Genomic DNA, 12242 nt, shown 5'->3' on the forward strand with positions numbered 1-12242 from the left:
GGCGGAGCGGGGCACAGCCCGGCCGCCGGCCCCGAGCTAAAATAGCGGCGGGACTGGCTGAGTGACAGCACATGTGCTGCGGGCACCGGACCCCCCCGCGGGCAGCTGGCCCCGCCGCCCCCGGCCCGCAGCCCGCACCCCCTGCCCTGCCCGGCCAGCCGAGGGGCCCGCCGGGGGAATTCGGGGGGCGAGGAGGGGATAGGGGGAGGTCCTCCCTGGCCGGGCCGGGAGAGCGGGGCCCGGGGGGCCGGGGGTGCGCAGCCCCGGGCAGGGCGGGCGGAACGCGGCAGCTGGCGCCGGGCGCGCTCCGGGGATGCCGCGACGGGGCGGGCGGGAGGGAGAGACCCGGGCCCCCTGCCCCTCGGCTGCTCCGGCGCCGGGACAGGGACCGGCATCGGCAGGGGGAGAAGGACCGGTACCGGCACTGGGAAAGGAACAGACACCAGCAGCGGGACAGGGACCAGCACCGGGACATGGATAGGGACCGGCACCGGTAGTGGGACAGGAACCTGAACAGGATAGGAACCTGGACAGGAACAAGGAGAGGGACACGGACACGAACAGTGATCGGGAGCGATTCTTCCCGCCCAGCTAAGCCGCTCCTCCCGTCGGGGGGAGCCCGCCGGCCTCTCCCCGGCCATTGACGGTGCCGGTGTCGTCTTCGTTGGCGTCGGGGCCGGTCCTAGTGCTGGGTGGGGAGAGGGACGGCAGCGTCCCGCTGTCTCCTGGTCCAAATGGATTCCCACAGGGCGGAGCGGCCGAGGGCTGCTCCGAGGGTCCCGCCAAGACTCTCGGCCCCCATTGTCGGTCCCAATGCTGTCCCCCGAACCCCGGTCCCGATGCTGCCTGTGACTGTCGGGGCCCGTCCTGGTGCTTTCTTCGACCCCCAAGGTTGGTCCCGGTGCCGCCCTCGACCCCCCCAAGCTGGTCCCAGTGCCGCCCGTGACCTCTTGTGCCGGTCCCAGTGTTTCTCTCGACCCCCGGTGCCGGTCCCGGTGCTGTCGCGGTGCCGTGGCACCAGGTGGCAGCATCGTCCAGGCCACCAGCCCCGACATCGGCGGTCCCCCCGCTCGAGGTGCCTCACCGAGGACCGCCCCCCTCCCGCCGCGCGGGGTCCCGGTGCAGCAGGGATGGAGAACCGCGACCCCCCGGGCAAGGCGAAGGGGTCGAGGGGCTCTTGCTCTCCCGGGTAACCGAGCCCTGGATCTGGCAAGGGAGAGTAGGTTTTTCGGTGACACTGATGGCATCACCGCGTACCTGCCTGGCAGCTGCAGGTACTCCCGGCCAGCACCGTCCCGTCCACGGGAACAGGTGCCCTGTGGTGGGCACCGACACGGGGATGGGGAACAAGGCGTGGGAAAAGGGATACAGGAGGAGGGATACAGGATGTGTCCTGTCCGTACCCAGGAGCTGAGCGGTGGTGTCAAGGCTGTCGGTGTCTCCAAGGGCTTGTCACGAGCGGGTGAGCGTCGGGCACCGGTGACCCGCGGCTTGGCTGGGCCGTGGCGTGGGCAGCGGCGCTCACTTGCCCGTCCGTCTGTCCGATCCCATCCGTCCGCCCCGCCGTCCTGTCACCCCGCATCAGTGTCACGGCGAGGAGCCGCCCCGGCGGCGCTGGCCGGGGGTCCTGGCGGCTGCCCCTGACCCTAACGCACCGTGGCAGCGGGGCAGCCGAGCAGATGTTCCCTGCCACCGGCACCGCGGCGCGGGGGTGCTGGGGTAGCAGATGTGACAGGCTTTGACAAGGCGCCAGACCCGCTCGTGGGGACAGGGCTGCCCGTGGCGTGTCCCCGGTTGCAGCATGACAGCGGGCACTGCAGCCCCCCTCACTGCTGGCCCTGCACCGACACCACTCGCCCCTCTCCCCCCCAAAACCGGGGGTCCCCCTGGAGTGCAGTGGCTTGGGGTCTCCCAAGTGGGACCGGCCCAGGACCATGACCTTCCTTGCTGTGCAGGGTCACCCTGTTTTGGAGGGTCCCAATCCCCCCTCCCATCTGACACTCTCTGACCTGCCCAGAACAGCGCAACTGCTGTGGGTGCTCAGACCAGTTGTGCCCCCACTGTGTGTGTTGGGACCATGGATATTCCTAAAGTGGGGTGCAGCAGGACCCACCATGACCCCAGCAAGGGACTGGGGGTCAGGGCAGTGTCCAGCAAGGGCAGAGGGAGCAGCTGGGAGCGCAGAGGTGCCACACGCTGGCATAGCCCCATAAAGCCACCAGAGCTTCAATTTCATATGGCAATAAAAGGTAATGTCAGCTATAAAGCATGAGAGCAGGTCCTGGTGTGCTGAGTGGGGGGGCATGGATGGGTGGGCAGACACCCCTGCAGGGCAATATCCGCTGCGGTGAGTCCCCAGGCATCCCCAGGTCAGGGACACCCCCAGTGCTGTCGACAGGGTCAGCATAACAGCCCATGCATTAAAGCTGCTGCTATGGGTTGTTGTTGTTGTTCTTTTAATGGTTTTATTGGGCGATGCTGGGCCGGGCCTGGCAGGCCTTAATGAAGGAGATTGATGGCTTAATCGCCTGTAGCCATTACGGGGTAATTGAATGGTTGTGTACATATGATCCGACCGTCAATGCCGACGTGGCTTGCAAGTGAAACGCCTAGAGCGGAGGGGGGGACATAGCCCCTCCTGCACCCCTAATGGAGGCAGCACGGAGGGAGCAGAGCCCATGGCCTTGGAGACTCCCATCCCTCCCTGGAGTCCTCGCTGTGTCAGTGTTCCTGGAGGTCTCAGTGTTCATCCAGTGGCACCAAGTCACCCCACTCCATCTCCATCTGGCTCAGCTCCCAAACTGGGTTCCATGGCACCATAACCAGGTGCTTTAATGAGGCTTTTCATTAACAGGTTCTATCTATAGGGATGAACAGCAATGGGGGAGTGCAGGTGGGACCATGGGGGTCCAGCATGGATGGCAGCCCCAAACTTGGGGGTCACCACTGATCACCCGCCCTGCGGAAACCACCGAGGACCAAATCCAGCAGAGCCACAGCCGAGTCCCTGCGCTGAGGTGTGAGTCAAACTACTCATTTTGTGTGTGACAACCAGGTGTTTTACAGTATTTGCTACCTGTGATCATCCATCAAAGCAATCGATAGCGTTCCTGCAGAGTTTTATTAATGATCTTGTCACGGGGCTGGTGCGGGGTGCCCGGGGTTGTCGAGAATGATAGATCATTAAGAGCTTTTGCTGCTATTTATTCTCCAGTGACCTTGTCTTTCTCCATTGTTGCTTGCTTAAGAGTTATGAATGCGAGACATGATAATTTGATATTGATCTATTTGGTAAGTTAAAAAATTTACTGCATCGTTGATGTTTTAACAAAGGATCCGCTCGGTCCCTCCCGCAGGCTGGGACGAGCTGCCAGTGCTCAGCTCCACACGTGTTCGTGTGCTGGAGCGCTGAGCTCGTGGTGTGGGACAGGGAGGGGTGGCTGGTGAGCTCTCGGTGTCCCCAGTGTCCCCATCACAATTCCTTCTGAGCCTGAAACACCAAAGTCAGGCCCTGGGAGATGCTACTGTGGGCTGGGTGCTGGTATGTGGCTGGACCCCTGTGCAGATGGTGTGGAGTGGGATGGTGGGGCTGCACAGTAGGAAGCCCGTTCCCCTTTTCTCATCTGCTGTCATGTCCCTGTCCCATCCCTACTCCCTATGTGCAGTACTTGCAAGCTGTCCCCTTCATGTTCATGATGTGTTCTGCTAGGTTTTTGGGGCTCTACTGACCCTAGCAAAGGTATCCCTGTAATTACTTGTGCTCTCTGTTCCTCTTGCCCTTCCTGTTGCTTCCAGTGCCCCACCAGCTGCTGGGGAAAGCTGGCGCTCCCTGTCAGCCCCTTGGCCCTGGACAGGATTGGACCAGCATCCTGCTGCCTCCCCAGTACAGTGGGATGGACCCACTGGTTGGGAACCTGCAGGGCATGGTTGCCATCCCTCACTGGCATAATTGGTCCCCCAGGGCTGGCAGCTCCTGTGTGAAGTCAAACAGGGACAAAATTCCACATATAAAGGTGGGGTTTATCAGTAGTGCCTGTCCTCCAGGTAATCGATGACCTTCAGACGTGGGCACTGGTGTCTCACACACACAGTCTCACGCTGCTGCATCTGCTCCTGGGTGCCCGTGATATCCCTCTTGGCTCTGCCCCCACCCCAGCCTGCCATGTGCCCACCAAACTCAGCCTGCCGTGTGCCCACCAGGGCTTTCACCCCTTGCCCCACTGTGGACACAGCCCAAACCCCAGGCCTGGTCACGCTGTTCCTCCCCATCTCCCTGGGGTCTTTGCACATTATTTATTGTTTCATGGCTCTTTGATCACACTGAGGTTCCTGCAAGTCCCTGGCAGCCATCCCTGCTCCTTCCCCCTTTCCTGCTCCATTGTGGGATGGGTTACACCCATGAGGTGCACTGGGAGAACGTGTGGGGAGATGTACTGAGTTAGACAGCACAGCCAGTATCTATGTGTGATTTTGTATTTATTCTTCATTTGTGCTGGGAAATTCTTCCCTGTGAGGGTGGTGAGGCCCTGGCACAGGCTGCCCAGAGAAGCTGTGGCTGCCCCATCCCTGGAAGTGTCTAAGGCCAAGTTGGATGAGGCTTGGAGCAACCTGGTCCAATGGAAGGTGCCCCTGCCCATGGCAGGGGGTTGGAGCGAGGTAAACTTTAAGGTCCCTTCCCACCATAACTATTCCATGATTCTGTGATTCCTGCAAAGGGTTCTCACACAAGGAAAACCTAACTCTGCAGCTCTGGCTCAGCTCGGCCAGGTGGGATAAATAAATCCTACTTTTATTGGATGTTATTCATGGACCAGGCTGCAGCGAGTCCAGATCTGCTACTGCTGATCCCTGCAGTACCTCTTTGGAGGCAGAACAGACGTGGATCAGGGCCAAGCACCTCTGGGGTCCCAGCCCTGGCCCCAGGGCCAGGAATCAGGCTGGGTAGAAGCGCTGCAGAAGCTCCTTCTTGTTCACTTTCCCCATCTGGTTTCGTGGAATCTCCTCCACCACGATCAGCTCCGTTGGGATGGTGTATGGAGCCATGGTCTCCCTGGAACAGTCCATTACAGTCATCTGGGACCAGCACAGGCTGAGCTGTCCTGAGAACACCCACAGCCCTCAGGGCCCTGATCAGTCCCACCTGGGACTGCCACCCACACCCTAGGGGCCCATTTAGCTCTCAGTCCCTCGAGAGCTGTTTGGGGGGTTGTTTGTTTCCAGCCTGTCTCTGCAGGAAGCAGCTCAGCCCTTGGGGATGCAGGGCTTGTTTCCAGCCCTCTCCTTGCCCTTGTCTCCTGGGAGGACTTTGTTCCCCCACCACAGTTTATCCCTGGTCCTATCTTCTCCTGCCTGTGCTCTCTGGTGGCACCTGGACCTGGCTCACCACTTGCTGTGTTTTGGACTGGAGAGGGACCCTGTTACTGACAGCTGGCTCCACCTGACACCTCCAGCTCATCCATGAGGGTCACCCTTGGCTTCACACTCGCTGCCCTTTGGGAGCAGCTGCCTGTGCTGCCAATCCTGTCATGGGGCACCCCAAAGCACCCACCCCTGAGGAGGGGGCATGCAGACCCTTCAAATGGTGAGGTGGAGTCAGTGACCCTCCCAGTTAGAGACAGGGACAACGCGCAGTGGAGTGGCGGATGCTGGACCCCATGTGTTCCTGGTGCCCGTCCCTGAGAACTGAGACTGCAGGTGAGTCACCTCCCCAGGAGTGTGCAGGTGATTTGTCAGTGATCACAGCCCCCGGGGGCCTTCCTGCTGTGGGGAGGGGTTTGAGCACCGAGCATCATTCCCTCTGCAGAGCACGCAGGGGGGTCTCCCCTGCCTTCTGCTGCCCGTGTGTCACCAACCTGGGGCTGTGCCCAGCCCCGGCAGCGTCCTGGCACTGACTCTAATTCGAGATGCCAAGTCTGCTGAGCCCTTCAGCCCTCGCCTGGCCTCCTCCCCCCGCTGCCACCAGCACCCGGCCATATGGATCTGCTAACTCGGGATGGCGCCTGTCGCCGGGAAGTGCCATCGGAGTGAAAGCCGCAAAATGAATCACTCTGAAGAGGGACATGTGTCTCCTGCCAGGGAGCGCAAGAGAAGGGGCCAAGTGAATGTAAGTGACATCAAAAATAAAGGGGACAGACAGGGCGGGAGGGTGCTGGAGCGGTGCCTGGAGCCACTGCTGGGCAGGGAGCACAGCCTGGGTGGGCAGCCGGACCCTGTGGGGGCTCTGGTTTCAAGGGCAGAAGAGCAACATCTCCCTCACAGAGCTGGGGACAGTGATGGGAAGAGATGTGCAGGGAACACTCTGGGAGGGGGGCAGGCAGGGAATTACATGGGGGGCTGAGTGCAGCCCCCTGCCCTGCACCAGGGACCCCCAGAGCAACACCTGGGGGATCCACAAGGCCATAAGTGGAGGATGAAAGGATCTGCTGGGATCACCAATGTCCCTGCCAGAAGGATAAGGGATGAGCAGGCACTATGCAGCACAGTGAGCACCTCTCCTATGAGGAAAGGCTGAGAAGCTTGGGATTGCTCAGCCTGGAAAAGAGGAGGCTTCAGGGTAACCCAATTGTGGCCTTCCAGCACCTGAAGTGAACAAAGAGCTGGAGAGACACTATTTACAAGAGTAAATAGTGCAGGACAAGGAGGAATGGCTTCCCACTGACAGAGGGTTAGATGGGATATTGGGAAGGAATTCTTCCCTGTGAGGGTGGTGAGGCCCTGGCACAAGTTGCCCAGAGAAGCTGTGGCTGCCCCATCCCTGGAAGTGTCCAAGGCCAGGTTGGACAGGACTTGGAGCAACCTGGTGTAGTGGAAGGTGTCCCTGCCCATGGCAGGGGATGGAACTGGATGGGCTTTAAGGTCCCTTCCCACCCAAACCATTCTATGATTCTATGACATGCCTCTGATAAGGAGACTGCTGGCTCTGACCCTGCTTTCCCTGTGTCCCCCACTGTTCACCTTCCTCTGGCATCTTACCTGGCCCAGTCCTTCAGGTCCTTCACTGAGAGCATCTCCCCCTTGCGCAGCTGCACGACAGCACTGACCCGCTGCCCCCACACCATGTCCGGGGGCCCGATCACAGCCACGTCTGCAGGGAGAACAGGAGGTGGAGTGAGGAACCTGAGCAGCTTCTGGGGCCCAGGGGGGTAGAAGGGGGGTTCAGGTGTTGGCAGCAACCATGTGTGGGGAGGAAAATGCACAGAAAAACACCCTGGACCTTTGTGCTGACACAAGAACAGAGCTTTGTACCATGGAAAAGGCAGGAAGCCCCATGGTTTGAGCAATTTAGAGTCAACAGGGAGGAAAGATGATGTACAGAGTGGTGTGGAGCTGGGGGTGCCTTTTGTCCCTTTGTACAGGGCCATGCATGAGGGCAGGACAGATCTAATTACAGTCTCATTTCCACAGTCAGATGGGAGCTGCTGCTGACTCAGTACATGGCCACGGGCTTTGGCCCCAGGAGAGAAGTAATAGTGGGATTTAGACACTTTGCTCAGACCAGCCTCGCTTGTGGGAGGGCTGGGAGTGAGCTCCAGGCAGGAGCCCTTGGGAGCCTCATGCACCCACTGATCCAGGGCTGTGTTCCCACACTCCATCCTTGCCAGCACAGCACAGGGACAGGGCAGAGCAGTACCTGTGATGTAGGGGTGTGCGAGCAGGTGACGCTCCACCTCCAGGGCGCTGATTTTGAACCCTCCATTTTTGATGATGTCCACCGAGGTGCGGCCCCTGATCCAGTACACACCGTCCTTGTACACTGCTGTGTCTCCTGGAAAGCAAATCTCTCCTTGCTCCACTCCTTCCTTCTGGCTCTGTTTGTCCAGCCCCTCAAAATGCCACTTGGCAGCATTACCAGCCCAGATACCATAAAATGTGCCAGCAGTGGTGCAGTTTTCTACACCTGATTCCCAGCTCACCCCGGGCACGCTCCACAGCTTACACGTGGTACTGCAAAGGCAGCAAATGCCCAGAGATTTACAGTGTCAGAGCAATGAAGCATCAGGATCAGACCTGAAATCCAGGCTGCTCCCCAAAAGAGCTGTGTCCCTGCTCAGCTGGCACACGCCAAAATGCTGAGCAGCTCAGCTGAGCTAGGGAATGATTAATTGTTCCTGTATTTGCCTGCCCCTTGGCACTGTGTGGATGATGAAAGCTGTTTGGAATATTTTGAAGTTGAGGGAGAGTTTGAAACTGGGGCTCTTGGGGTGGGAAGGAACTCGTGGCTGCTGGGATGAACTGCTTCCTGCTTCCAGACTGCTGTGGTGTGTGACTGACAGAGGATGGGAGAGGGAACATTAATTAAATGGTGGCACCGGGAGAGCAGAGAGTTTTCAGCAGGGAGATCAGGAGCTGCTTATTCACACAGAAAAGATGGAGAGAGGAGAGGGAATTCAGCCCTGGTTCTGTGACACACACACTTCCCATGTTGCTCTTTGGGATCTAAGTCCAGGCCCCATTTGCATTTTCTCTGTTCTGATGGGATGAACAATCCCTGGGACAGGGACATGGTTGAGTCTCTGAGACAGACCTGGATGGGGGAAGATTTCTCTGTTCCAGGGGCTCCTGATGTGAAAGCCAAAGGGCTCTGTGCCTGCCTGGATGAATTGCTTCTCTTATCTCTCCTTACACTGAGAAAGGACAGAATTCTTATCCCTGCATGTCCTTGAGTCTGTTGGGGAGGTGTCCCACACCGGTCTCTCTGGAGCCTGTTTGCAAAGCAAACTGCCAGGGCAGAGCCTGTCACTGGGGCCTTGTGTCTGTCCCACTCCTGTCCCCCATGCACAGGGCATCAACAGATCTTGTCCGGCCTGAAATCCCATTTCTAGTGTGGGAAGTCTGTGCTTTGCTGGCAGAGGGATATCAGGACATGCCTGTACCACAATGAAACACCTGAGCTGGCAGCAGTCTGAGCTCTCAGGGCCATGCAGAGCATCCACTATGACCCTGCCAGATGTGCCAAGGCAATTTGGGAGACCAGTGCTGGAGCAGGGTCCTTAGGATGGGATCTGTACCTGGCTGGCTCAGCTGGGTGATAGCTGGAACCAGTCTGGCTGAGGGTATGAGCATCCCTGCATGGCCAACCACCATCACCCCTGTATGGCCTTTGCCAGCATCCTTGTGCAGCCACCCCATTTTCTCAGCAGGAGCACAGGCAGGATCTGTTCACACCTGCCCATGAAGCTGTGTCCCACACTTAGAAATGTTATTGCCAACTGCAAAATGTCCTTTTTGGAGGAGATGTGCTCCCTAAGCTCTCCTCTTCCAGATGTTCTCCATACAATCAGGGAGAGGAGGAAGAATCCTCGCTGCTCCCCTTCCATCCCCTGTGCTCCCCATACGGATCCCTCCGTCCTGTTGGCAGCACATCGTGGTGGGGGAATGAGTCGCATTATTACTGTAACTATTGCGAGCTTCTGGGACGAGCTCTGTAATTCCATGTCTCTTCCTTTCTGTCTCCTCTCTCCTGTGAGCCCAGTGCCAGGGCCTGGCTGTCACTTCCCAAGCTGACAGGCCGGAGCACGCTCTGGGGGACCGCCATCCACGAGGACAACCACATTACCCTCTGCCCTGCACCATCTGCTCCCAGCCCAGCACATCAGGCAGCCTGTGCAGTGGCACATCCAGCATTCTCTGCTTCCCAGGCCAGCGGGGAATTCCCAGGCTGAGGAGACCTGTTAAAACAGTGCTGACTTTGCTGAAAGGCTCTTCCCCACATGCTGCAGGTAAACAGTCTGAGAGTCACTTCCAAACCCGGCACTGCCTCAAGGATCCAGAGCAGAAGTTGTGCCCATCTTCTAGGGGGTCCTGATGTGAGCTCCTGTGCCCCACGAGCCCACCCAGCCCCTGCAAGCAGCCCTGCTGCTGGTGTTGTGCTCCGTCCATCCCAGCTGCTCCAGCTTTTCCTGCTCCATCAGGCTGCTGTGTCCGACAGGACATAGACCGTGGGTGCCCTTGCCCAGCATGGACAACAGGTGACAGGGGGATTCTGAGCAGGGAATGGAGCCCTCTGCCCATGAGATAACACCACTTTCCAAACCACATTCCTATCTATCTTCCTTTCCAGCTGGCTCCCAGGTGTTTCCAGGGAGTACCCAGTGCACTGGCACAGGGACGGGAGGGATGTGATGGAAGGAATTCACCCAACAGTGAGGTCTGCACCTGTGTGATCCTTCTCCTGCCCATCCTGCCTCCAGAGCTCCCAGTCCTGCTCTGGTTTCAGCAGGACTGATGTCAGGCATCAGCTGGGGGATGCTGGACTCCAGTAATGCCTCACTCCCTCTCCATCCTCATCCTCCTCCCTCCAGCACAGGGATCACCACAGTGCACACAATCAGGGTCAGGACACTGTGCCCGTGCTCAGATTCCTCCCGCAGCTTGGAGCCACAACCGACACTTCCCTCCTCGCAGCCAGCTGTGCAGGGAAGGGAATTTTGGCTGATAAGATGACGGCGTCTGACACCCCACCTCTGCCTGCCTGGGCCACCTCCAACTGGCTCCTTTCATCCCACAAAGCCACCAGCAGCAGAACTCCGTGGCAAGTGGCTCCATGCCGGAGCTGCATCAAGGCCGTGGGATTATTGTTTCCCTGACAGCAGCCGTCACTGCTACCTTTGGATCTGTTTCAAGATGCTCAGTGGGCATCTGTTCTGTGAAATGTTAAAGGCTGTGCTGAGCTGCATACTGAACAGGCTGCCCCTTGCTCGAGTTGCAGACAATTATATATATATTTATATACACAAAATCATAGAATCATGGAATGGTTTGGGAAGGGACCTTAAACTCATCCAGTTCCACCCCCTGCCATGGGCAGGGACACCTTCCACTACACCAGGTTGCTCCAAGTCCTGTCCAACCTGGCCTTGGACACTTCCAGGGATGGGGCAGCCACAGCTTTTCTGGGCAGCCTGTGCCAGGGCCTCACCACCCTCACAGGGAGATGCAGGAGACACGTGCAATGGAGACCAACATTTCCCAAGTCAAACTGCAGAGATTTCTGCAATGAGGTTCTTCAAGTTGCAAAATCCCCATTCCAAGGACAAAAGGGCCCTTGTGATGGGCTGTATTTTGAGCACCTCCTTCAGAGAGTGGAGAGAGCTACCAGTGACCAATACTGCAGACCAAGCAGCCAGAGCTGCTTCCCAAGACACAGGAAACAAAGAGCCTCTTTCTTTGCTCCTTGAGCTGAACCACAGGATCAAACTCTCCCTAGAGCTCCTGTGCCAACACCCTCTCACCCACGGGGCAGCTTGTTCCTGGCAAACACGGCACAATTCCCACATCAAAGGTGTCCTGAGCAAATATTTGAACCATCTACTAACCAAAAGAACACTTTGGCTGGAGAAGTGAAACGCTGAGTGGCTCCCGAGAGGTCTGAGATAGCCGAAATATGCATTAAAAAAAAGACTTTTCAGATAAATCATGAGGAACAGTGACTTCAGCCCAGTCTAGATGGAGATCCGGGAATGTCTTAGGATCTGCTGGAAAAAGTAAATGAACAGGGCTAGTGTTGCCCTCGACGTGGGTCTGGCACATTAATCCAGTCCTGCACATGGGTGCTGAGGAGAGGTGGACGCCCCAGGAGAAACCCATCCCAGGCACACCGTCCCTTCTCCCCAGGGCCAGATGTCACTCAGAAACCTGGAAGACTGTTTGGTAACACGTGTCACCAGCTTCGTGGCAGTGACAGTGTGGCAGCGACGTGTGAGCCAAGATCTGGCGTATGGAGCTGACCCGGGAGCAACGCGGCGCTGCGCTGATCTGCAAGCTGTCACGCAGCCTTCCCTGGCTTCTGGGTGGTGTTTCCCCATCCCACATTATTTATACACCTATTCCTTTGTGTTTGGAGCCCCCAGAAGGGACATGGCAGGTGTTCCCCAGGCAGCTCCACCCTAGCAGATGGGAGGCAGGACAGTGTGGACATCTGAGGATCCGCGCTCCAAGGTTTGCAAACCAAAGCCATGCAGTCCAACACCTTAAGCCCAGCCCAGCCCAAGAGCATCCAAATCCCAGTGAATTTGGCTGTTTGCAGCTGCAATGTGGCAGACTCCCTCAGGACCTCCCTGGCTGTGTTGCTGGGCAGATCCAGCATGGGGAACACTCAGAACAGCAGCTCTTTTGCACATCAGCAGCAGGGAAGAGATGCCAGTGCCATGAATTTGGGTCCAGCCTCAGGCACTGGGAGCATGATGAGGACAGTCTGGGCTCAGACCAGCACCAGCCATCACTTAAAAAATGAAGATAGAACC

General features: G+C 58.1%; 1 protein-coding gene across 2 annotated transcripts in view; it reads right to left on the reverse strand.

The window, feature by feature from the left end:
* Positions 1 to 4754: 4754 nt before the first annotated feature.
* Positions 4755 to 12242, reverse strand: part of ACSF3 (acyl-CoA synthetase family member 3) — a 57007-nt gene continuing 49519 nt past the window's right edge. For both annotated transcript variants that reach the window (XM_027904122.1, XM_027904131.1), the window contains exons 8-10: positions 7631 to 7765; positions 6973 to 7084; positions 4755 to 5050 (exon numbers count right to left, since the gene is read on the reverse strand). In XM_027904122.1, the coding sequence (XP_027759923.1) occupies positions 4933 to 5050; positions 6973 to 7084; positions 7631 to 7765 (365 nt within the window). In that variant the 3' untranslated portion in view covers positions 4755 to 4932. The remainder of the gene's footprint in view (positions 5051 to 6972; positions 7085 to 7630; positions 7766 to 12242) is intronic.

Source organism: Empidonax traillii, unplaced genomic scaffold, assembly GCF_003031625.1.
Source record: "Empidonax traillii isolate 1590-97213 ecotype Southwest subspecies unplaced genomic scaffold, ASM303162v1 scaffold23:size2178997, whole genome shotgun sequence".
Lineage (NCBI taxonomy): Eukaryota > Metazoa > Chordata > Aves > Passeriformes > Tyrannidae > Empidonax > Empidonax traillii.